We start from the raw sequence: 26,938 nt of genomic DNA on the forward strand, positions 1-26,938 counted from the left end.
CATGCATGTGTTTGCATTTTTAAATACATGCATTAACAGAGAGGAAAAAATATTTGTATGCTATAGTGAATTGTATACACCTCTATAACTTTTTTATTGCACATAAAAATACCCTCCCAAAACTTTATACATTCTTTTGTCCATCACCAGGACATTTGCTATATCGTTGCTGTTATCACCCAAATCGTTGGTTTGGGTTTCAGCCTGACTCAACAGAAGCTGCTAGGTTGTTCACTATTGTAGATTGTAGCCATTGATTTTTAGTCATCACTTTTTCTCCCTTGTTATATTATTTTGATAACGTCAGTATTCTTGTTGGGTTTGTTTACCTGTACTTATTGTAATGTAATCTCAACCTTAACTCTATTGAGTTTTTGCCTAGGAATTAGTAACATATTTAGAGAAACTTTGTTATACAAGTGATTTTTCTAGTTAACAGCCTCCTTTTTAAGATTTGTTATCTCACATTCTTCTAGGGCTCACAGGATTTCCAACTCTCCTAATGCAAAATTTATTTTCTACACTGGTGGTTAGTGGTGTGTTGGACTTTAAACTTGTCACTGATCTAAGACTGAGTATTACCCACCCTGCCTACTCCTGAAGCCAGTGTAATTCTGGGGAAAATTCCACTTTGTGGGGGATTAAGAACGAAATATGTGGCTATTTGAAAATAACTGTATACAGTAACTCCTCACTTAACTTCTTCCTGCTTAATGTTGTTTCAAAGTTATGTCGCTGCTCCATTAGGGAACATACTCATTTAAAGTTAAGTTCCTCTTCTCCGCCTCCTCCCCCTCCCTCCCTCTTAGTGCTTCCGCCACCTCCAAACAGCTATTTGGCAGCACTTAGGACTTTCTGGGAGGGAGGGAGGGAGCGGGGGAGCTACCCCTCCCCCCCACACCCTGGGCAGGCAGGGCAACCCAGAACACAGGGGCTTTAGGGCCCTGGGCTAATGGGGCCTGGGTCCCTGGCCTGCAGCTCTTAAGCCCCTTTCGGAATGCGGCCCTGTGAGCATGGGCCAGAGGACTCAGGAGGAGCAGGGGCAGCCATGCAGCCAGCAGCCAGAGAGAAGCAGCACTTTGACACTTTCGCTTTCAAAGCTGTCCAGAGAGAAGCCCCTGTTCCGGGTGGCCCTGTCTGTGCAGGGAGGGGGGGGTGCAGCTCCCAAAATCATGGCTTCCAGAATCGCGGCCATTAGGATGGTGCTGCGCTGTGCAGAGCCACCTGCACACCCCCTGTACCAAACAGGAGCTGCCTCAGATAAGTGCTTTGCACCTCCTGCCTGCCCCTGCCCTGAGCCTCCTCCCACACCCTAACTCCCTCTCAGACCCTGCACCTCCAGCCCTGAGCCCCAGGGGTAAGACAGGGGCACCTCCCCACCACGGTACAGTGCAGTACAGTATATAACGCCTTTTGTCTGCCCCCAAAAAATTTCCTTGAAACCTAACCCCCCGCATTTACATTAAATCTTAAGGGAAAATTGAATTCGTTTAACATCGTTTCACTTATGTTCCTGAAAAATGCAACTTTAACTACAACGCTAAGTGAGGAGTTATTGTACTTCCTACGGTTTACGTGAGGGGGGCTGTCTCCTGCTGATGTAAGCCCAGTCTTGCAAAGACAATAGCGGTAATGTTAAGGTTAACCATATGTGGAAATCTTTGAAGGATCAGGGCTTCAATTGTTAACATTAGATAAGGCGTTCTGGTAGTTTTTTTCCAGGGCATTTCACATTGAAGATTTCTCTCTCCCTCTCTTCTAAAGAGAGAATAAACTTATTTTGGTGGAATTTCCTACTGTGCACAGCCTCCCTTAGGTACAATTCAGTGGATGAGGTTGCTAACGTGGAGCTAATTTACATGCACTTTTCAGCCTTCCTTAAGTGCAGTTCACAGGATGGGACAGTTAACTAAAAAGCTGTAAATTTGCCCTGTATATGCCAGAAAGTTTTTTTTCATGTTATTCTTTGTTTTCATCTGTAATGAATTCTGTGAAATTGGATTATTGTACTACTTATATTAATTAATTGCATGGATTTTGTCTCCTGTATACACAGAGAATGAGTATCTAAAGTTGTAATGGAAAATTTGTATTATTATGTATAAATCTATATTGAAGAATTAATCTGATCATACTGATCACATTGATTCATTGGTCCAAAGAAGCAGTTTGCACATTCACTTTTAACTGCGCAGACAACATTTTCAGCAGTTTTTTTAGGGTATATAATATGATAATATGAACTATTGCTATATCAGTGGAAGAGACTTTTAAAGCAGTGGTTCTCAACCAGGGGTACGCGTACCCTTGGGGATACGCAGAGGTCTTCCAGGGGGTACATCAACTCATATAGATATTTACCTAGTTTTACAACAGGCTACATAAAATGCACTAGCGAAGTCAGTACAAACTAAAATTTCATACAGACAATGAATGACTTGTTTATACTTCTCTGTGTACTATGCACCAAAGTGCAAATACAATATTTATATTCCAGTTGATTTATTTCATAATTATATGGTAAAAATAAGAAAAAATAAGCAATTTTTCATTAATAGTGTGCTGTGACACTTTTGTATTTTTATGTGAGATTTTTGGAAGCAAGTAGCTTTTAAATGAGGTGAAGCTTGGGGGTACACAAGACAAATCAGACTTCTGACAGAAGTTGAGACCACTGTTTTAAACTGCCTTTTTTCATCGTGATGATGGTGCAATCTAATTATTTGTGATGCTTGACAATTCCAGGTAGAGAAGTTCCTAAAACAGGTTAGTGAACCTGTGGAGGAAGCTATGTCCCAGGAATCCTTTGCTCAGGATAAGGTGCAGGACTCCTCTATAAGCAGTGACTCAGAGGAACAGGAAAGTTCACAAAGTAGTAATCTCAGTGCGAAAAAGCATGACCTGCCATCTTCCAGCATTGTTAGTTATGAACTTGAAACAAATAACCTTGAAGAAAAGAAGAAGGAAGATGCAGCAGCAAGTGGGTCTCTCTCTCAAAGCTCAGGAAGACAGGACTGTCATTCTGGACGACAACTAATTGCTCTGGATATTCCAGATTATCTTCAGGTAGAAACAGAAAGTGTGAATCAAGGTATGTATAGTTATTAATAACTGGAGGCAAATTGGTTATAAACTTTATCCTGTAAGGTTTCTTTACCAATCTATTTGTCATTTTATATTTACTTAATGAAACTTACTATATTCTTAAATATTTCAGTCAAAATCTTGCAAACTGAGATTTGGTTTGTGCAGTGCTAGTGCAGGTGAAGGTGGCTTTGGCATTTTTCTGAATAAATTCTGACCTTGCCACTGTTTTTAATGGATTCTTTGTGGCTTGTAATGAACAGCAGATTGTCAATCTTCTGTACTCCAGTGAACTCCCTCATTGCAGCTGCATTGTTTCAGTAGTGAGGGAGAGTCCTTAGTAGGGATTGATTCAATTAAAACAGAAATGTCTGGACTGTCAAGAGTTTGGGGTCTTGGATATGTTATTGCAAGGAACATATTATGTGTCAATACTAATATTACTTTATTTTTAGAAAAAATCCAGTATTTTATGAACCTTTTTTTAATTATTTAACACTTACTGTACTCCAAAGGAATAGGATTACTGAGGATTCTATATACATTCCATTATTCCTGTGGTTGCAGTTTTCCTTATCTTAATATAAGATTGGTATTACATAATTCTTCTGTGTAGATCAGTTTTGATTTCTGGTTTAAATATAGTGTATAATTCAGTTCCTTGTACTTGGTCACTAAATTGCCCTCTGATTTGGTCAACAGTTGTTAATTATGCAATATCGACTATATTGCCATCTGCTGAAAAGAATGGTAAATCTGCTGAGATTCACCCCTATGCCAGTTAACCAGTCAGCCTAACAGTTAAGTAGGGGCGATAAGTACAGGAACCAGGCAGCCAAGATAACTAGACTTGACACTGGTGAGCAGAAGGGTTTGACACTATGGCGGGGGTGCAGATCAGAGATGCTTGTCAGGGGGTGGTGCTCCAACTGTAAATTCTCTCCAAGTTCCTAATGCCACTCTGAGCTCTCATTCTCTTCCCTTTGTCCTGCCAATCCAAATCCACCACAAGACACTTCCTCAGTATTCCCCTTTCGGTCTTAATAATGGGTTTGTGGCCTAGCTATATCTGTACTGGAAATTTGGTATGGAACACTGCAACCTGCACAAACATAACCATGAGCGTCTCTAGCTCAGGTCACCAACCTGCAGAATCCTGCAAATGACTGCATATGTAATCCAGCAGTGTGCTTAGATAGGGCATTGTAATTGTTGCCATATATTACTTACATGCTACAGTCCGCACCCTTGAAATGAAGGATTTCTGTAATGATGCTAAACTTTGTAATTTGGTGTTTTCAGTTGTAGCTGAACCAACTGAAAGAATAAATACCCAAAAGAAAAAAAACAAGAAGAAAAAAAAGAACAGAACCACACCACCATCTTTACCTGCTGAGATTGCTGCTGATCCTGAGCTAGCCAAATACTGGGCACAGCGTTACAGACTGTTTTCTCGGTTTGATGAGGGGATTAAATTAGATAGAGGTATGCTATTAGCTGGAGCATGCAAACATTACAATGTAAAGGTATTTAACCCTGAACTTTCATCATCTGATAAGAAACAACAAAGCAGAAGTGAATAATAATTTAATCACTGTGGCATCTATGAACAAATTTATAGTGATTTAGTGCAGATCAGCATAGCTCATTGATTTCAATAGAGCTATGTTGTTCTCTGCTGAGTATCTGCCACATATGTCAGACCTGATCTTTTCTGAAAACTTTGCTGCCTGTAATTATACCATATTCTGTTTGATTAATTTTTGTCAGCAGTAGTCTTCAGAAATCAGATGGCAAAAGGTATAATCTGTATATAGCCAAATAAACTTCCAATGTAGAAATATGCTGATTACATGTCATGTTTGCATATTAAATGCTCTAAATTTAGTCACTTGCTAAAATACAGCTTTACATAGATCTGTATGGGTTCTCCAAGGGAAAAGGTCATCGATTTGCAGAATGGCTAGTGACTGTATAACAACTTCTTGTGTTTTTTTTTATCCTCTTACTTCAAGCAGCCCCCATTTTCAAGCAATCCCCATGTAAATATAAGGAGAAATATTAGGCATACAGAACTTCAGTTATAAAGACCCATGTTCTGTCTTCTCTGCCATTTTACTTCAGCTCTGTTTTAATTTTAACATAAATTCTGGATCTGCTGTATATTTGTTTGTAAAAGAATGGTGGTGTTGTGACTTAAGTATAAACCATTATCTTTTCATCACAGTATTGTAGGGCTTGATTCTACAAGGTGCTGAGCACTTTGGCTCAGTCTAGCAGTGAAGTACATGTTTAGCTGTAATTACATGAGTAGGCTGACTTAAGTGGGACTACTCCTAGACTTAAACTGCTGTATCGAAGTAGTATTCAGAACCTTACAGGATCAATTCTATAATTCCCTAGTAAAATGCATGGTACCAAAGTTGCTGAGCTTAATTTAATGCTCAGATTCTGTTTAGTTCTTTTGAATGATTGATTTTGGAAACAATTAACAAATGTTCTTTCCATCTCTTCCCACGCTGCCTCCATCAGAGGGTTGGTTTTCTGTTACACCTGAGAAGATTGCTAAGCATATTGCAAGCCGTGTCAGGCAGTCCTTCAACTGTGATATAGTAGTGGATGCGTTCTGTGGAGTTGGAGGAAATGCTATTCAGTTTGCCTTGGCATCAAAAAGAGGTAATCATCTGTTTGTATATAGTGATTTCCCTACCCCGTCCCCTGGTCTCTCTGCCAGTAGTCTTGATACAGGCTTTCTACATGTGTTTTACCTTATTCATTATGTTCTACTGCAATATGTACTATTGATTAATTTTTTTATTCCAGCATAAGCATGTCAACCTTTTTGTTTATATATTTGAAAAAAAACAGGGCCACTCTTGTATTTCTGCCATACATATCTTACTCAGTTTATTTTAGCCAAAGATGATCACTTGTTGCATTATTCAAAGTTATTTTATTTATCATGTGTTTTAGTAAAATAGCTAATCTGTATGATGTTTATATCCGAATCCCAAGTAGACTCCCATAGCTCTGTAGGGATTCGGCTGGGATAATTTAATATATAAATAAATAACACCGGGGCTACAGTACTGATTAAAATAAAAATGAATAATACAAATTAATGAAGACCCTTAATTTTTAATTTGAATGAAGCTGCTGCAAAATTTCCAGTCTCCCACATCAGAATGGTGCAGAATCTAAAGAATTTGCTGTGGAAGTTAGATCCAGATTGTAATAGACTTCCTGGGACAATACCTATGAGTAACTAAGGGGCATGATTGACTGGCTCTGAGAAAAGTGCCATCTAGTCTTCCCCTACCAAAAAAGAGATGAAAAGAATTTGGGAGGAAAATGCTCTTCACTCCAAGAGGTTAAGAAAAACAGTGTATAAGAGATGTTCCCAAGAATAGTTTTTCTCAAGAAATCATTTATCAGGTTTAATAATCCCACAGTCCCCAAGAATCTTTTAGGGTTTTTTTTTTATTCAGTTGATCTGATTCTGATGAGGTACCGAAAGTTAAGCTAATCAGCAGTGTGTGTGTCAGAAGAACAGCTTACAGCTGCCTTTTTCCTTGACAACTATGCAGTATGCAATTGTACGGCTCTTATAAGCACATTACATATGGTCTATAAAATACTACCAATAATAGGAGCACATGCTGGTGCAGCTGAGTCAGTTGCTGCAAAGTAATGTTAATCTAAACTAAGCGTATTTTTACATTGATAATTTATTGCTACTGCACTAATGGAGTGAAAGCAACTTCTTTAGTGAAAACATATAATACTAATAATTGCGCTCCATGGAATCTCTCACTAAACGTTCATGGGTGTTAAATAGAGTCATATTCTAGTGCTGAATATTTTCTGGGGAAGGCAGGTGATGATATGATCTCTGCTAAATTTGGCAGTTCACATTCAGTTATTTCTGTAACTATTCTTTTCATCTAAACGTAGTTATTTCCTTTATATTTTGTGACTGAGTTTTGTGTAAATGTTTATACTGTATCATAACAGCTCTCATGCTGTCCCAGGTGCACATAGTTTCAGTTTACTTTTCAGAAGAGTTATTGATTAGTGTCATCTCTTGCAGCCTGTCTTTCATTTATTCTTGGGGTGAGATCAGCTGCCAGCCAAGGAGTTTGAGCCATGTATCCTAGGGGGTTCTGCTGGTGTCAAGGAAAGGAGTCTTTGCCCTCCCAGAATGCATTACCTACCAGGGCTCCAGCCCAATGTTGAGTTGGTAGATGCACAGTTCCAAATACCCCATCTCAGGAATGCACAGGGAGTCATTGCAGAACTGTGCTTCACAGCATGCAGGGTATGTACAACCACAGCCAGCTTTCCCAAATCTCACCTGCTTTCCCTCCTTCATGCAGTATGAAACTCTACTGTTTCTGCAGCATCTGGGAACCTCTGCTTTGCAGTGTTGAAGGGTAAGAATTTGTCCCTTTGAGGAAATACAGTTTGGTGCTTTAGCAACAAGATTGAGATAATTGGCTATTGGTATATTACAAAAGTTATAGAAGTCCCGAATGGGAACACAAAATTAGTGGGTTTATAAATGCGTTATGCACCTCAGAGAACTACAATATAGCACCTTAATCAAAGGAATATCTTGTTTTGCAATATGGACATCTGCCCAATGGCTTTGTCAGCTTGTGTTTCATAGTGTTAATTCTTTTTCCTTTCACCTTATTTTCAGTGATTGCGATCGATATTGACCCTGTTAAGATCAGTCTTGCCCGCAATAATGCAGAAGTGTATGGAGTAGCTGATCAGATAGACTTCATATGTGGAGACTTCATGTTGCTGGCTTCTCATATAAAATCAGATGTTGTGTTCCTCAGCCCTCCATGGGGGGGTCCTGACTATGCCGCAGCAGAAATCTTTGATGTTAGAACAATGATATCGCCTGATGGATATCCTTTCAAAGTCATATGTTCACAGCAATAGCTCTCACACATTAACAAGAGCCTCAGTTCTTTTAGCAGGATAAAACAATGCGTGATTCTTTGATTCTGTCTTGTTCTGTTGATACTTTGGGCTCCTTTGAACTTGATTTGGAATTGCAGGTGCACAGCACTCTTGAAAATCAGGCCTTAGGTGTGTGATGTTGGATACCCAAAAATTGAGGTGCTCAGAATTAGTGGTCATACTTACGAAACTTGGTCCTTAGTGACTTGCCCATGCAGAGAGTAGTGTTAGAGCTGGAGTTAATGCTCAGGAGCATCTACCTTCAAGGTCGGTGTGCGGTGGGTTTAGATCTCGTGTCTCCAAAAATTATCAAAAAACAATTGTTGATATCGCTTTTGATTTTTCTTCTTCTTTCAATTAAAAAAAATACTATGAAGTATATTTGTTGGAAAACATGATCTTGTTGCTTAGGATTATTCATATGTTCCCTGCCTCTATTTTCTTTCTTGAGGCCACAATCTTATGTGGCATGATCATCTTCACGTTAATCAGTTGTGGTGTTGCAACCAGAGGATTATGGGACAGATTTTTTTCTCCTTCATTAACAGAGGATTTGGCCTTAAGAATTCAAATGAGTAGGTAAGCAGCAGGAACATATGAAGACTCCGAAACAACTGTTGCCTTTTTTTTTAAGGAAATATACTTAATTATTAAAAATTAAAAAACTGGAGTGGGTGAGAGTGGGCAAAGTTGTCACAGACTTCTATTTCAAAAAAACTAATGAGACTGTGGTAAGTCTTTAAATCAGTGCATCACTATTAATGGCATTTGTCATGCTGATAATAAAACCAAGATATTCTTAGTATTTTGCTTTGTTTTGATATCAGGCTGGGACTTGAATTTGGAACAACTGGTAATTTTTTGGTAGCTTTTTGACAAACAAGAAAGCTTTTTTTCATGTAGGCAGTAATGCATAATGCATGTGATAAGACCCATCTGTGGGCTACAGAAATATATCAGCTTTCTAAATTATAGTAAAAAGCTCCCAAACAAACATGGTACCCTAATTATCTGCATGTTTATTAGATGATTGCCTGTATTTTTAAAAATCTGACAATCTTTAATTAAATATAAATAAACTGTACATATATACTTGAGATATTTTGTTCAAAATTGAAAAAAAATGTTTTAAAAGCTAGAATTTCTACTAACATTTTTCTCATTTATAAATTATTTCTAAAACATTCATCTAATGCTCTTGAGCTCCTTTCCAGTGTGTTAAAATATTTCATATAAAATTATAAATTGATGTAACCAGACAAACTTTCCTTAACTCAAAAAATTACCTACAAAAGCACATGGGCTGTGTTTCAGAGTTAGTTACCTATTTTCTTATTGTTTTATGAATAGTACATCCTAGTTACTTAGAGTCTTTTTCCAGACTGTCTAAAACATAGCAGATGCCTGTATCCTAGGAAACCAGTCAATAGCACAAAGCAGTCTTATTGTTACTGGATCATTTCTATATTGATATTTTGTAGCAACCTGGTGGCCTCTTGGTAACTTGATGAATGAATATGTTACCATATTAATCTTTTCAATTAATCTTTTATATATGTGTGATTAATTAGAAGTATCAAGCCAGAATATGGGATAGAAAATAGCCAGCAAATGAAAAATGTGTGACAGTTGTGAAACTTCGACACATGAAACACGTCATAACATCTGGGCAAATTTATGGAATGTGAGGAGTTTATCCATTTTGGTAGTGCTGGGTCTGAGATTTCAAAAGAGTATCTAATGCATAGCACCAATAGACTAATTAGAAGAATAATGTCTCTAACCACTAGATGGGGGATATTCTAACATAGCAAATGAACCCATGTCAAGCTTTTTTTTCCTTTACTGGCCTCTACATTTGAAATTTTCAAGCTGTCCCAGAAGATCACAAACAACATTGTGTATTTCCTGCCACGCAATGCTGACATTGACCAGGTAAGTTATCATTCACAAGCAGCTTTCAGAAGCAACTTTGCTGATATAAATTTATCTTTTAACCTTATTCAAATGAATCGGTTGTTGTAATAGAGGACTATAGTTAATAACTTTTACCTTTTACAACGCATCTTAACATATTGGGAAACTGGATAGTGAATAACTCATATCAGTTTGTTTTTCCTTACTGCATTCTAGAACAACAGTATGTTACTCTCTCAATTTTGTGTGCCTCTCCTGGCAGGGCGTGTAACTAATGCTTCTTCATGTCAATCAAACTGGTTATAGCATGTATCTTTAACCAGCGATGGACTTGAGGAGAGTTGTTGAATAACAAAGCTCAGTATTCAGAATTTCAGTACATAAAGCTGAAGAAAATCATTATACATCCTGGAATACCAGTTCGAGTAGCATCTTAAGTGATGTACAAAATAAACAATGTTTTTGGGCTCTAGAATATCAGCGGAGCTGACATTAGTTACCTATACAATTGCTTGTTCATATATAGGCAGCTCATGAACATAAATGACTAGATGATCCAGAGGTATGAAAAAATCACATAAACAAAAGACTTGTTCTACCAGTGTACACTTAGTACAGGAATTTTCATTATTAAATTATGTCATGTGCAACGTGAAATTCATTGGCTATCAAGAAGCCTACTAAAGTGGAACAGTCATTGTCAGTATTAGTAGAAGTGAAATAACCCCTTTTGGTTGGGATATGCTAATAACATTTGGTAAATAGGTATAGTGGATGTTCTGCACTGTATCTCTTCCAAGTGATTGATTTAATTTCCTCCACTTACATTATGCGTTAATCTATGCAGACTTTGTAGATTAAGGCCAGAAAGGACCACTGTGATCTAGCCTCACCACCTACATAACACAGGCCATAGAACCTTCCTGAATTAATTCCTGTTTCAAGTCCAATAGCTGTGATTGAACTAGAGTAGATTTTCTAAAAAATATCCAATCTTGATTTTAAAATATCCAGTGATGGAGAATCTACCACAGTCCTTGGTAAATCTTTCCAGTGGTTAATTATTATCACTATTAGAAATGTGCACCTTATTTCCAGTCTGAATGTGTCTAGCTTCAACTTCCAGCCATTGGATCTTCTTATATCTTTGTCTGGTAGATTGAAGAGCCCTTTGTTATCAAATTTCTGTTCCCCATTTAACTTTAACCTTCTTTAACTTTAACCTTCTTTTTCTTTGTTAGACTCAAGGATCTCAGTCTATTTTAGTTTATCACTATAAAGCGTGTTTTCCAATCCATTAATTATTCTTCTGGCTCTTCTCTGAAACCTCTCCAGTTTTTCAGCATCCTTCTTGAATTGTTAGAGCCACCAGATGTCATGATTTTATAGAAACAGTCCCGATTTTTGTGTCGTCTTCTTATATAGGCTCCTATTACCTCCCACCCTGTCCTGATTTTTCACACTTGCTGTCTGGTCACCCTATGAATTGTGAACACCAGGATTGGACACACGATTTCAATAGTGGTTATGCCAGTGCCTAATACAGAGATAATATAATGTCTTTACTCCTACTCCATAGTCCCCTGTTTACGCATCCCAGGTTCACATTAGCCCCTTTGATCATAACATCACACTGGGAGTTCACGTTCAGCTGATTATCCACCGTGACCCCCCAAGTCTTTTTCAGTCACCGCTTCAAGGATAAAGTCCTCTATCTTGTACATATGACCTGCATTCTTTTTTCCTTGATATAGACCTAACATTTGGCACTAATGAATGCATGTTGTTTACTTGCTCCCAATTTATCAAGTGATTCAGATTGCTGAGTATCAGTGACCTGTCTTGTTCATTATTTACATTCCTGCGATCTTTTGTCATCTGCAGACTATCGGTGGTTTTGTTTTCTTCCAAATCGTTTATAAAAATGTTAAGTAGTGTTGCACCAAGAACCAATCCCTGTACGACCCCACTAGAAAAATACCTGCTTGATGTTAATTCCGTTTAGCTACATTTTGAGACATGTTAATAAATTTTTAACCAATTTAATATGTGCCATATTGATTTTGTAGCATTCTAGTTTCTGAATTTAAGTTTAGTGCTGTACCAAGTCAAATGACTTGCAGAAGTTTATTACATCAGCGCAATAACCTTTATCCACCAAACGTGTAATTTCATCAAAGAGAGATTTTTGTCAGTTAGATCTTGTCAAGTTAGTTCTCCATCACTGGAAATTTTAAATCAAGATTGGATGTTTTACTAAAAGATATATGTAGTTGAAACAAGAATTGTTTTATGGAAATCCTGTAGCCTGTGTTACCGAGGTCAAACTAGATCACAGTGATTCCTTCTGGCCTTGGAATCTATGAATCATAAAAGAAGTCTTCAGAGTCAGGAATAGAACCCAGCCCTCTTCTGTCTCACTCTAAGTGCCTTAACCACAAGAGAACATTCATGCTCTTCTTACAACTCTGTCTCATTCACTGTCCATCCTGTGCACTGAATGAGGCATGCCTGCTGTAGAACAGTTTTTAACTACATCCTCATATACTATTATAATGCATGGTGACTGAATCATTTGAGCTGAAACTTTAAAACAGTGGTTCTCAAACTTGGGCCGCCACTTGTTCAGGCAAAGCCCCTGGCGGGCTGGACCGGTTTGTTTACCTGCCAAGTCCACAAGTTTGGCCGATCGCGGCTCCCACTGGCCTCAGTTTGCCTCTCCAGGACAATGGATGCTGCAGGAAGGGCGGCCAGCATGTCTCTTGGCCCACGCCGCTTCCTGCAGCCCCCATTGGCCTGAAGCGGCTAACTGTGGCCAGTGGGAGCCACAGTTGGCCAAACCTGCGGACGCGGCAGGTAAACAAACCAGCCTGGTCCACCAAGAGTTTTCCCTGAAAGAGCGGTGGCCCTAGTTTGAGAACCACTGCTTTAAGATAAATATTCACCTTGAGACAGAGAGCAAGCATGGAAAACTTCTGCCTGAAAAATTAAGCTTTGGCAGAGTTTTAAGAGCAGTTGAAAATGGAATTGTGTAGTGTTAGGCTCCCTCAACTATAGGCATCTCTACCATCTCTGTCTGTAATGTGAAAAGGTCTTTGGTAAGTGTGACCCGAGGTGCCTAGGGTAGCCCACACTGAAAATGCCAAGGGCAGGACAGGCTGCAAAAAGGAGAATAGGTTCTCCTAAAACTGATGGTTAACACTGTAGTTAGTTAGATTCATCAGTCAGTCACAAAGTGTGCTCCTGGTTACCAAGAAGCTAGAAAAAAAGAAATCACACATCCCCCTTTATTGCATTCCAGTCTCTAGCTCCCAGTCAGCAAACAGGTCCAGTAAAGTGAGAAGTTATTTAAAACTCTATTCTAAACTGTATTTAAAACTATACAACATGTTCTTCTGATCACCAGAGGGCCAGCCACATTACCAGATCAATACTAGTTTGGATCTTACCCAGAGTACCACTCTACCAGCCAATTCTTTAGTATCTAAAACAAAGGTTTATTAGAAAAGAAGAGAACAAAAAGAGAGGAGTTAAATGGTCAAAGCAATCAGAGAAGCAGGATTGAAGACAAAATGGAGGTGATGCAGCTCCCTTTTTGTACAAGCCACATGGCAAAGGATATATCCTTTGTCCCAAACACAAGCTCACAGCACATGGGCATGGAAAAGCTCTTGGGAGTCCCCTGTCCAGTCTCTCAGTGGGTTCATTGTACCACTGATTGCCCTTGATGGGCCATCAAACAGCCTAGAGAGTGCTGATGCCAGTTTGTCTGAGGGTGTCACTCAGAAACACAGCACAGGTTTGAGATGCAGATATTACATGTATTTGTAACTCATAATACAAAGATGATACATATATATAAACAAGATTATCATACTTAGCCCATTATAACTTTGCCACTGATACCATATGGCATATCTTGTAAGATTCATAGCAATTTTGTAATACTGGTATCAATAATATAAATGGTCACCCATATTCCATACAGTGTCATTGTAAGTACTAATGCAGAAGGATTATTCCTGAAAAATTGTGCCCATCCCAGTTTGTAAACAGCAGGGTTTTTTTAGAATGTTTTGTTCAGGATATAAGAAAACAAACAAATTGTTTTTAGTTTTCATTCCTCCTTCCCCTCACTATTACTTAAATAACATTACATTTGTTTAGCGCTGGAGTGTACAAGGTTACAAAACACAAAAAAGCAAAAGAAGTTGAATAGGCAGTCCCATCCCCAGAGAGCTTCTTGGGAGATTTGTCATACAGGATCAGGTCATTGGTCCTTCAAGTCTGGTATCTTGCCTACAGGAGTGGACAATTCCTGATTTTTGTTTCTTTATTTTATTTATTAACTAGAGGAAGAAAAAAAAATCCACAGTGTACCAAGCCAATTTGTGCTATGCTGTACATGGCCAGCACGTGGAGAAGATTTGATAAGCAGTATTAATTCTGTGTGCATATGTGGAAGATAACCTTTGTTGTTTGACAAACTAGTGGAGTAGACTAGTCCTTGGTAAGGGTACAATTAATCAAATTGTTTCTCTTCAGTTCATTCTTCTATCTCTAGAGGGAGCAGTAATGTTAATAAAACTTGGGGAAAAGTGTTAAAAAAAAATGTACAATAAACTGTTTTGTTTTTTTTAAAATCCCATCAAATTTACCTGCCTATGATTGTGATCTTGTTACAAGAATAATTTTTCGTATGTTGCATTTTTAGGTCAAATTGAAGATGAACTGCCCCGGTAAAATATGAAAGACCTGTTTAACCTTTTTCTTAAAAGGTTCTTTCTATTTGTGCTAATTATAAATCTTTAATTTCCTTGTTTTTAAGCACTCTTTTAGGGCTGTCGATTAATCACAATTACTTCATACGATTAACTCAAAAGAATTAATCACGATTAATTGCAGTTTTAATCACATTGTTAAACAGTAGAATACCAATTGAAATTTATTAAATATTTTGAATGTTTTTCTACCCTTTCATACATATTGTATTCTGTGTTGTAATTGAAATCAAAGAGTATATTATTTTTGCTTACAAATATTTGTACTGTAAAATGATAAACAAAAGAAGTAGTATTTTTCAGTTCATCTGATACAAGTACTGTAGTGCAATCTCTTTGTTGTGAAAGTGCAATTTACAAATGTAGATTTTTTTTTGTTAGTTACATAACTGCACTCAAAACCAAAACAATTCAAAACTTCAGAGTCTGCAAGTCCACTCAGTCCACTTCTTGTTCAACCAATCGCTAAGACAAAAAAGTTTATTTACATTTACAGGAGATAATGCTGTCCTCTTCTTATTTGCAATGTGACTAGAAAGTGAGAACAGGCATTTGCATGGCACTTTTGTAGCTGGCATTGCAAGGTATTTATGTGCCAGATATGTGAAACATTTGTGCCTCTTCATGTTTTGGCCACCATTCCAGCGGCCATGCTTCCTCGTTAAAAAAAGAAAGTGTTAATTACATTTGTGACTGAACTTCTGGGGGGGACAACTGTACGTCCACTACTCTGTTTTACCCACATTCTGCCATATATTTCATGTTATAGCAGTCTTGGATGATGATCCAGCACATGTTGTTCATGTTAAGAACACTTTAACTGCATATTTGACAAAACACAAAGAAGTTGCCAGTGTGAGATTTCTAAAGATAGCTACAGCACTCAACCCAAGGTTTAAGAATCTGAAGTGCCTTCCAAAATCTAAGAAGGACGAGATGTGGAACCTGCTTTCAGAAGTCTGAAAAGAACAACACTCTGATGTGGAAACTTCAGAACCTGAACCACCAAAAAAGAAAACCAGCATTCCACTGGTGGCGTCTGACTCAGATAATGAAAATGAACATGCATCAATCCACACTGCTTTGGATGGTTATCGAACAGGACAGCATGGACTTATGTTCCCGGGAATGGTGGTTGAAGCATGAAGGGACATATGACTCTTTAGCACATGTGGCACGTAAATATCTTGTGACCTGGCTACAACAGTGCCATGAGAATGCCTCTTCTCACTTTCAGGGCAGCAGTATCTCCTGCAAATGTAAACAAATTTGTTTGTCTGAGCATTTGGCTGAACTTGAAGAAGTAAAACTGAGTGGACTTGTAGGCTCTAAAGTTTTACATTGTTTTATTTTTGAATGCAAGGGTTTTTTTGTACATAATTCTACATTTTTAAATTCAACTTTCATGATAAAGAGATTGTACTACAGTACTTGTATTAGGTGAGTTGAAAAAATACTATTTTTGTTTTTTACAGTGCAAATACTTGTAATCAAAAATAAATATAAAGTGAACACTGTACACTTTGTATTCTGTGTTGTAATTGAAATAAATATATTTGAAAATGTAGAAAACATCCAGAAATATTTAAATAAATGTATTCTATTATTGTTTAACTGCGATTAATCGCGATAAATTTTTTGAATAATTTGACAGCCCTACACTCTTTGTATGTGTGACATACTGCATGGTGCTGAATCTCCTTGCATCAGGGTTTTAATGCAATTGAGTATATTTTCTCTCTTAAAAAAAAAATAAGTCCAGAACTCGCATTTTCAAAGTATCAAAACTATCAATCAAACTATTTAACAAGGCTTGGATTGAGAGATCACTCTAATTGGCTGCTAGTTGTACGTTTACATACCATAGCACAAAATTTCACCTGGAAAAACTCTTCCGGAGAGACAGGTTTAAAGAAAAGGATTAGAGTCACAGCTTTAAAGAGACTTCCTTGTTCTCTTTAGAGTATTTGTTTTGTCTGTTTTTACAATTTCCAAAATCAAGCACAGTGGAAACTCTGTAAACATTCAGATAGTTGAAGAACCTCACTGACTTCTCCTGGTGACTTGTTCACTTACAATGTTTTTTCAGACCAAGTAGTAAAACCATCAGGATCAGGGAGCAGAACTTGCCCCTAAGATAATAGTGCTGGCTCTTTTCATAGCTTATTTTTTCTTTAGGGGATTTTGCTACTCTCTCTTGAAATGTTGCAACCTTTTATACTTGCTGAGAAAGAGCATATTGTTGTGCATATTGTACTTCTAGGAGAATTCTGTGCCAAAAAAATTTAAAATTATGCACACTATGTTTGAAAATTCTGCATATTCTGTTTGTGAAAATAACACAATATAATCATGCGAGTTACAATTATTTTGTTAATTTATTTCAAAATATCTGTCAGCAAGTATGTTTGTAACAATGCAGGCAAAAAAAAGATTCTGTTTTTTTTTTTTTGACAAATAGATTCTTTACTATGTATATTAATACAGAACTTTGTGTAATTCATTTAAGTTACAATATAGAACTGTATTTCCTGCACCTGTCAGAAGCAGTGCAAAGGCTTGTGGGAGTCAGGGGTAACAGAGGAGCTGAGGGAGAGGGAAGGAGCCTAGGAGTGAACCAGGAGGGTGTTGGGTGTGGGTGAGAGGTTTTTCTTTGGGGTGGTGGAGGAGATGAGATTGTTAGAGTGTTAGGAAGCCGCCCCATGCAGACCCTGGCTGACCCCAGGCCTCTCCCCTTCAGTCAGGCAAGTTTGCTCCCCTCCCCCATCCCCAAGCTTAATGCTGTCACCTCACTACTCCTGAGACAATTCTCCAGTCTGTGTTGTGCGTCCCCCTCCACACACACACTTGGGATTCTGAACCCCCGTCTGTGACCCACCCAGCAGCCTTGTGTGCTCCACTCTGTCCTAACTTGGATCTGTGGGTAGGGTGCTGTGATGAATTCTGCTGCTGGGGGAATTCTGTAGCACCGGGCATAGAATTTTGTATTTTCCCACATGAAATACATTTTACCTAAAAAGTGCTGCAGTTCTGCCGTTTACCCACCAGAGGCCGTGCTGCAGTTCTTCCTTTTACCCACCAGAGGCCACTATGGCACTAGAACAGCCAGCATGCACACAGCCTGGTGGGCAAAAGACGGAACTGCAGCACTTCTTAGGCAAAATGTTTTTAATGCGGGAAAATACAAAATTATGCGAGACAGATGAATTCTGCGCATCTGCAGATGCACAGAATTCCCCCAGGAGTAATATTGACCTGTTTTCCTTTCTCTCAGACTGTTAATACCTTTGCTAAGAGTTTGACCTAGGTTGGAGGAGATGTTCTTTCTAGTTCGCCCATAAATGATCTGACTCTTAGGCTTCATCTACACTGGATGCTTTCATCGCTAAACTTTTGTCGTTCGGGGTGTGAAAAAAATGTACACACCCTGAACAACAAAAATTTTACTGACAAAAGAGTGGCTACACTGTGCACCTTTTAGCAGCACAGCTGTGTTGCTAAAAGGTGCGTAATGTAGATATAACCTTAGAAGGAGAACTTATCACGGTTAGGTCCTAACATGACACATTCATGAGGTTTCTGTCCAGTGTTATTTTAAACAACACAAAAGTTAACTCTGAGACATCTATTCTGTCATTAAATGGCAAAAATGAAATTGGTTTTGTGGAGTGGCCCTCCTCATATATTCTACTGAAATCCTGCATGGGACACCTCTGATTAAAACTGTGTAGGATTTTTAACCTGGCAAAAAGAGAATTGGAATAGCTTAATAAAACGACGGGAGAACACCTAGTGCAAATCACCCACAAGTGGTAAAATTGGTTTTCCAGTTCAAGTATCGACTTACTTAATATGACTTTTTTACCAGTGTTGTTGGGGGCTAATTACCAAGAAGCTTGTGAAATTTGGATTATCGCTAGCCACTCTGACCCCGGTTAATTAGCTTCCATGGTACTCTATTCTGAGCACTTGAGTATCCTATTTTTAATTTTAAAAATCAAATTGCATTCAAAGTTAGTAGTTATGAGTGAATATTTACTCTTTTTTTTTCTTTTTGCAAAAAGACCGTTTATAATATGCGTTACCATGAATTGTCCTTATTTCTTAATCCAGTCTGTTTTCAGTTCTGTAAATAGGGCATGCAATTTTAAAACAATTAAAAACAACTGTTACAAAGTGCCCTTAGTCCAGTAAACAGTTTTCACAGATTAAAATCATTTGAGTCAAATTTTGCAAGAGTATCTATTTTTGGGAGCCTCTGTTTTTGGGTGCTCAGCTTGAGATCTTGAAATCTGATTTTCAGAAAGTGCTAAGCATTCACCTTCTGAAAATTGGGTCCCTTTAAGACAAAGGTTCTCCAACTGTGCCCCCCCCCCGGGAGGGGTGGCACAGTATATATTTGGGGGGGAGGACATAAGAAGTGTTATCAGGGGAGGGGGGAGAGGGCGGGGAAAATGTACTGTGCACATTTATCCAAAGCAATGAATAATTAGCAAAGCTGATTCGTCCAGACATATCAGGTCCTCAGATGGTGCTGTGCATTTGACTCTCTAGATGGGGCTGTGCATTTTGATGGATTTCTGTTAAGCTTGCGCAGCATTGTACAAAGTTGTTGCCATCTATATATTAATCCGTTTGCTAGGATGTAGTGAGCACATTTAATTGTAAGCATTGACCACAATCACAGTTTTGCTCTTCCTCTTGTTACAATGGATAGTTGGCTCTGTTTGATTCAATGCCTTACTGTTCTTAATAGTTAGTGAGAGTTGCTTGTTGATTTTTTGTTTATCTGTATATGTACTTATGTGACGGGGGAGGGAGGGTGTAAACTACTACAAACACAAAGAAGGGGCGAATGATCAAATATGTCTGAGAATCACTGCTTTAAGGTGTTTCAAATTGAGTACCCAAAATCACTAGTCCCTTTGGAAAATCTTGGTCTCAGCATACAGTAATTAACCTGCTGTAAATTGTCTCCCTATCGTTGGATTTTATTCAGCCAACTCCGCATTATTTCAGCAAAGGTGATTGCAAACTTTAACTATCAAGACTAATGACAATTCTGAGTTAGCAACCATGAAAGCATCCTTGTTATTCCCAACAAGGAAACTTTCATTGGCCTTCTAAAGTAATCTGCACTGATTCTTTTCAACAGTGGTTCTCCTCTTCTCCCTCACCTCCTACCCCCAATGAAAATTTTACAGGGGTGAGAGAGGGAGCTGGATTCTTTTCAGAAAGCATTAGTAGTAATGATTTCCCATTTTGCCCTTCTTTGTTACAAAGGGTGAAGGTGAAGGTAGCCTCAAAGCAGTGTACAAATGCTGATTTATGTTAAACCATTACATTGCATCACAGAACTTTCTATTAGAGCTCTTTAGCTGGTAGTTAGGAGATAAGAGTTCTCAGCATGCGTCTGTTAGGATTGTAAGGATGAGTATAGTATATTCCTCCATAAAGGTTAAGCCACAGATAGATTTCCATACAAAAGCCATTTTCCCAAATAACTTTGTATAGCTTTGCTATCTTTTAAGCTGTATAGAAAGCCAGTTTTTCCAGATATTTTCCACATCTAGCTGTAATTCCTTACTTCCTTGGCAACTCCTAGTTGCCCTCCCATTTCTTCTATGGTCACCTTGGTCCCTCTGTAGTTTCCTTTAACATCTCTCCAGCTTTCACTATCTTCAGAGAGGAACTTATAGACTAGAAGGGAATAATGAAGTAAGTGGATTTTGCCCATCTGTGACAGAGCTTTGCTCTGTCCTGATGCCCCAGAAACTGCTCAGACCCACTTTCTTCTTGTATGTCAGCTGCATTTTATTCTAAACCCATTCACCAGCCCCAGTGCAGTGCAACATAACAGTTTTAACCTCTGCTTCTTTCAGCCCTTCTTTGCTAGGGCCCTAAAAGGAGAGGAGGTCTCCCTCTCTCTAAGGAGTGCCTTCATTCTAGACTCAACTAGCCAGGTCCTCCTCCCGCCACATAACACTTCCTTCTTGGCATTTATCAGGGTTGTTCAGGTATAATTGTTGAGTTCTAATTAGTTCCTTACCTCCCTAGCCTCTCCTTCTGATTAGCTAATTATTCAATCAGCCATTACTGGGGAAACCAATTCAGACTACAGTGATCAGAGTGCTGACCCACCTATCACATCTCAGCACTCTGTCTTGCCATCAAGTCAGTCTTAAACTGGCTTTGAGATCCGACGAAGTGGGTATTCACCCACGAAAGCTCATGCTCCAATACGTCTGTTAGTCTATAAGGTGCCACAGGACTCTTTGCTGCTTTTACTGCTTTAAATAATGCAGAGTCTACACTCACACTACGTTGACCAAAGTAGATTGGCTCTGTGCTGCTCAGGGAGGTGCTTTCACTGTCTCTCTGTCATGGGATGGTTATGTCAGCCAGAGGCAAATTTTGAACATAGATACATTCATAAATATATTGACACAAGGCAACTTACATCGACCTAACTTTGTAGTGCAGAGCAGGCCTAGATCTCCCAGTGTTATTACTCAAATATTTTCACTTAAAATAGATTTTGATATTAAGCCATACGGAGCAGAAAGTATCTTTTTGTTCCAAGTTTGTACAGTACCTAGCACAAAGGGGGTCTTGATCATTAATTGGGGCCCCTGGGTGCTATGTTAATAGAAATAATATATAATAATTAGGTGGTGAATTATGTGGAGTTACACTCTGTAAGTGATTGACATTATGATCAATCATGTTAGGTCTATAAACATATTTTTCATGAATTTTTTTCAAAGATCAGAGTGTATTCTTCAACGTCCCGAGAGGCTTCTTATTTGGTTTGAAAAAATAAAATTAGGTGGCTTGTTCTCTTGCAAAAGCAGCAGGATTCACAAATTTTCAGATGAGGCCTTTCACCTTTATGATATTATCCTAATAAGCCAAATCAATCAAGATAGTATTGAGCTTCTATTTGATATATTAAAGCTAGGCAATACAGGATATAGTGATATTGTAAGCTGTCCATAGTAACTACAGATAAAATGTCTTGTATTGTTCAAACAAAAAGGACTAGTAAAAACTAATTTGAGAATCAAAGTGGGTTCGAGATAGAGACAAATCTCTCTGTAGATTGAGTAAATGTGGTTTCAGAGGGAAAATGCATATACGTTAAATTGAGAGGCTGGAATGTAACTCTTTTCTGGGGCTCTGAAGGGTGTCAGGTATGTTGCCTTTGTGCTGATGGTTCATATTGTGCACTAACGATCTTCTGAAGCTTTTTAACTTGCTGTTCACTATTTATATTGTAAGATATTTGCAACAGCAGTTTATCAGTAAATACTGAAGTAACTGAAAAATACTGGTGTAAAATATTCATCAAGAGTGGGGTGGACTTTTGCTTTTAAGCATGAAGCGAGAGTCTAGTTTAATTTCTATATCAGTGGCTTCCCAATGATATTTTAACAGAACTTTGGCTTCCATAAACTGAAACTTTTTTTTTTTATTAAGAGGAAAGGTCTTTTCCTGTTAGTTGCCACAAAAATATTCATAAAAAATTATTTTCTTCAGCTGCCCTTTTTTTTTTTTTCTTTTTTGGTACAACATATTAGTTTAATACTACAGAAGAAAAGGAGCAGTGCTACTTCTATTTTTTGGGTAACATCTAATGACTTGTGCTTCAGCTTTTAGCACTTGAGCAAATCTCATTTCTCATTAACTCTCCTTTATTAAAAAATATTTAACTTCACAAGCAATTGGATAAGGTGAGGAAAAATGAACACAAGAGACTTTACTGGAAGGGGAGCTATTAATTGGTGACTTGTTGGCCAAATGAATCATAATTATGTAAAGCTGACAGAGCCAACAAAATACTCATGTTTGGAATAATAACTGGAACAGCATGACAAAAATTGTAAGGATGATGATTTATAAGATGGCTGCAGATAAGTTATTACTCAGTGGCTGCACGGGAGTTCCCTCTGAATTTAAGGGAAAGATTTAGTCAAACTGCCCAGGGATGTCAGCTGAAGTCTTGGGCAAAACAAAATCCAGTTCTGTTTCATTAAACGTGCAGTGAAAGCAGGATTTCTTTTACAGGCATAAGCCAAGACTGTAGCTGTCCACAGCATTTTAATCCACATTTTCCATGGCAACATTAACGTCTAAAGCATGAAATATCAAATTCTAGGTATGCACCCACTGCATTTTTTCATAGAATATTTTTCCATAGAGCTTACGTCTAGAAAGGACCATCAGATCATTTTGTATGATCCTCAGTATATCACAAGCCATTACATTTCCTCCATATACCCCTATATTAAGCCCAAAGGCTTTTTTTAGAATAAGAATTTCAGTCCTCAGAAGACTCAACTGGCAGAGAACAGGACAGACTAAAGTATCACCAATGCTTGAGGCCCCTGTAATGACAGGAAATTGATTAGGTGAGATATGTCTGCATGATCCCAGCAGGCAAACCACACCCCACAATGCAGGAGAAGGAGGAGAAACTCCCAAGGGTCATGCTAGTCCTTCCCAACTTAAATCTGGCAATCTGTGTAAGCAAGACACACCATCCAGGCATCTAGAAAGAGGAGTTTCTGAACACCTCAAGAGCACTGGTCCATCCTATACGGTGACCTGTCTTCAGCTGTGGCCAATCTCTGATGCTTCAGAGGAAGGGGAGAAAAAATAAACCAGAACACATCTAGCCAGTTATGCGTTGGGAAAAAAATTCCTTCCTGACCCCTGCAGACAACCCGCTGAAGCCTGAAGCATGAGATTTGTTTATAGTCTATTTCATAAGCTACAAGGCATAGAAAAGAATGTTATGTAGCTTAACCCAGCTTTCAGATGTTATATGACGTGCATTTCTATCTCTGTAGCTTTGTGAGGAGTTGGTCCTTAAAACTGCTGCTGATCCCTTTGGTTAGCATTGCTTTTTAGACAAGGTCCAAGGCTAAGACATAGCAAAGCCTGACCCTCTGATCTATATAGAGATATATTTCGTATAATTTCCCTTCTTCTTCGAGTGCTTACTCATATCCATTCCAGTTAGGTGTGGTTACCCTAGCAACACTCGGTGGGCCGGCAGGGCACCCCCTGGAGTGGCACCGCTATAGTGCCTGATATATACCCCTGCCGTCCCATCCGCTCCTCAGTTCCTTCTTACCGCCCGTGTCGGTCGTTGGAACAGTGGAGCATGGCTTAGCTGATCTCCACCTCCCTAGCTCTTCGCTCGTTTATATAGTTATTGTGTACATAGTTCGTTTTTTATAGTTCTAGTTAGCATTTATATTAGTAGTTCTTATAGTAGTTGTGTATATAGTTAGAGGGGATCGGGGGCTAGCCTCTTCTCCTCCCCTGGTACCAGGGCCCATGCACCTGTATCTGCGCCGCAGTCGGAGCGTACATCCAAGGCAGACCGCCCGGCACCGTCAACTGCCGCAGCACTGCTTGCCTTCGCACCGTTGATTCAGGTCTCTCAGGAGCCGTCGAGTCCGGTGCCTACCAGCTCCCCAGCGCACGCTGTGGTCAAGCTCGTCGTGCCCTCGACGCCGGAGACCTTCTCCATGGCTCGGGAACTGATTGCTCTGACGGAGCCTGAGCTGCCCCAACCCCCGGCACCGCCGGTACGAGTTGTTCAGTCATTGGGCAAGCCCGCCATGATGAGGCCATCTTCGCCTGCAGAACACTGCCAGTCCCAATCCAGGTCCCACAGACACTCTTGGTCCCGCCGTCGCTCCCGCTCCTGGCGCTGCTCTCCATCTTGGTACTGGTCGTACTTGCGGCACCACTCGAGATCCCGGTCTCCATCGTGGTACTCCCGGCACTGGTCCAGATCCCGGCACCACCGTACCTCTCACAGCCAATCTCGGCATGGAGACGTGAGGCACCGGTCGACCTCCCGGCACTGCGCTGGTCGCTGGTCCCGGTCCCACTCCCGGCACCACTACGACTCTTGGTACTGTTCGCTGGTACCACGCAGACAGGAGTCCAAGGGACGCAGAGACCTGGTCCAATCGACTTCAGCTCCTCCGTGGCCCTCGCGTCATTCATCCGTCCCCCCCTCCCCCCCCGTGCGGACAGTGCCTCCTACGGGGACTCAGATACGCATGCCCATGGTCCGGACCACGAACCTCATCAGTGGTCCTTTTGGACACCTTGGGCGTATCATCAAGCCCAAGGCGAACCAACTGGCCCATCACGCTCCGGTCACTCAGAGCACCGTGTGCCCAAGGCCACCGTCAGCCGACCTCCCCTCGCTGGCACGGAGGAAACCAGTGCACACACACCGGACCCGCATGACCTTCCAGAGACAGAGGTCCCCCCGGACCAGGCATCAGTGCAGGACCCACTCGTCCCGGGGCTGTCATCCTCCTCTTCCCCGGATGAGACAGTAGCGGGGACGTCATCATCGAGCCACCTCCGATTGACCTTGGGTCACACCAGGACCTTCTGCGGCGTGTCGCCCAGAATATCAACCTGCCGGTAGAAGAGGTTCCAGAGGTGGAGGACCTGGTGATTAGCATCTTGTCTACAGAGACACCCACCAGAGTGGATCTCCCCTTCATCCGTTTGATCCAGGCTAGAGCAGACACTATCTGGCAATCCCCGGCTTCCATCCCACCCACAGCCAAGGGGGTCGAACGGAAGTACATGGTGCCTTCCAAGGGGTATGAGTACCTCTACGTGCACCCCGCTCCCTGTTCATTGGTGGTACAGTCCGTCAACGAATGGGAGTGCCACGGCCAACAAGCCCCCGCGCCTAAATCTAGGGAGGCCCGGCGCATGGATTTGTTGGGATGGAAAATCTATTCCACGGGAGCATCTATTCCACATAGCAAACCAACAAGCCCTCCTGGGCAGATACAATTACAATACCTGGGAGGCGGTCAGGAAGTTTGCCGAGTTGGTTCCGCAGGATTCCCGCCAGGAATTTGCAGCACTCTTGGAGGAGGGGAAGAGGGTCGTGAGGACCTCCTTACAAGCCTCGCTAGATGCCGCCGATTTGGCGGCTAGAACGGTCGCCTCTGGCATAGCCATGCAACATATATCATGGTTGCAAGTGTCCAGCCTCCCACCTGAGTTGCAACATACCATACAAGACTTGCCGTTTGATGGACAAGGCTTGTTCTCGCAGAAGACAGACCCCAGACTGCAGTCTAAAGGACAACCGAGTAATTATGCGTTCGTTGGGAATGCGTACGCCTCAGACTCAAAGACGGTCCTTCCACTCCCAACCTCAGCGCCCTTACCCTCCGCCTCAGCCAAGGCAAGACTTTGCCAGAAGACGAGGTCGTACTAATCGCAGACGTGAATACTGCAACACAATGGCCCTGCAGATGGAGCTGAAACACTTGGCACGCCAGCCGGACCGCTCTCAGCTCCCGGACATTGATGTGTAGCGTCAACTCCTGGGACGACCAAAGGGTTTGGAACGACTCTATCCCCAAGTCAAACGCCCAACCCCTACCTGGGACCTGAACCTTGTCTTAACCAGGCTCATGGGGCCCCCCTTTGAGCCTTTAGCCACATGCTTGCTGCTGTGCCTGTCCTGGAAGACAGCATTCCTAGTTGCAATCACCTCGGCTAGACGAGTCTCAGAACTTCGAGCTTTGACTGTGGATCCTCCATATACAGTGTTCTATAAGGACAAGGTACAGCTGCGACCACACCCGGCGTTCCTCCCTAAGGTCGTCTCTGCCTTTCACGTTAATCAGGACATCTTCCTGCCAGTCTTTTTTCCAAAGCCGCACTCATCGCGACGGGAACAGCAGCTGCATACTCTGGATGTCCGCAGGGCTCTTGCCTTTTACATCAAGAGGACCAAACCCTTCCGGCGTTCACCTCAGCTATTTGTAGCGGTGGCAGAATGTATGAAGGACATGGCAATCTCTTCCCCACGGATTGCATCTTGGGTGACATCCTGTATTCGGGCATGCTATGACTTGGCTCACGTTCCGACTGGCCATCTCACCGCCCACTCTACTCGGGTTCAAGCCTCATCTGCCGCGTTCTTGGCCCATGTTCCCATACAGGAAATCTGCCGTGCGGCCACCTGGTCTTCCATCCACACCTTTGCATCGCACTATACATTGGTCCAACAGTCCAGAGACGATGCCGCCTTCGGCTCAGCGGTCTTACATTCCGCAACGTCTCGCTCCGACTCCACTGCCTAGGTGAGGCTTGGGAATCACCTAACGAATGGATAT

The 26,938-nt window shown here is 40.5% G+C and overlaps 1 protein-coding gene across 7 annotated transcripts in view; it reads left to right on the plus strand.

Annotated features, from left to right (window-relative positions):
* The window catches only part of TGS1 (trimethylguanosine synthase 1), a 49,517-nt gene that overhangs the window by 18,105 nt on the left and 4,474 nt on the right, over window positions 1–26,938 (plus strand). For 3 of the 7 annotated variants that reach the window (XM_030553116.1, XM_030553114.1, XM_030553118.1), the window contains exons 8-12: window positions 2,746–3,091; window positions 4,387–4,569; window positions 5,617–5,760; window positions 7,787–8,003; window positions 9,915–9,993. In XM_030553116.1, the coding sequence (XP_030408976.1) occupies window positions 2,746–3,091; window positions 4,387–4,569; window positions 5,617–5,760; window positions 7,787–8,003; window positions 9,915–9,993 (969 nt within the window). Of the gene's footprint in view, window positions 1–2,745; window positions 3,092–4,386; window positions 4,570–5,616; window positions 5,761–7,174; window positions 7,397–7,786; window positions 8,004–9,914; window positions 9,994–14,328; window positions 14,486–14,689; window positions 14,757–26,938 lie in introns of those variants that run through there. The other 4 variants (XR_003999127.1, XM_030553117.1, XM_030553115.1 and 1 more) reach the window with 4 other exon arrangements.

Source organism: Gopherus evgoodei, chromosome 2 (assembly GCF_007399415.2).
Source record: "Gopherus evgoodei ecotype Sinaloan lineage chromosome 2, rGopEvg1_v1.p, whole genome shotgun sequence".
Lineage (NCBI taxonomy): Eukaryota > Metazoa > Chordata > Testudines > Testudinidae > Gopherus > Gopherus evgoodei.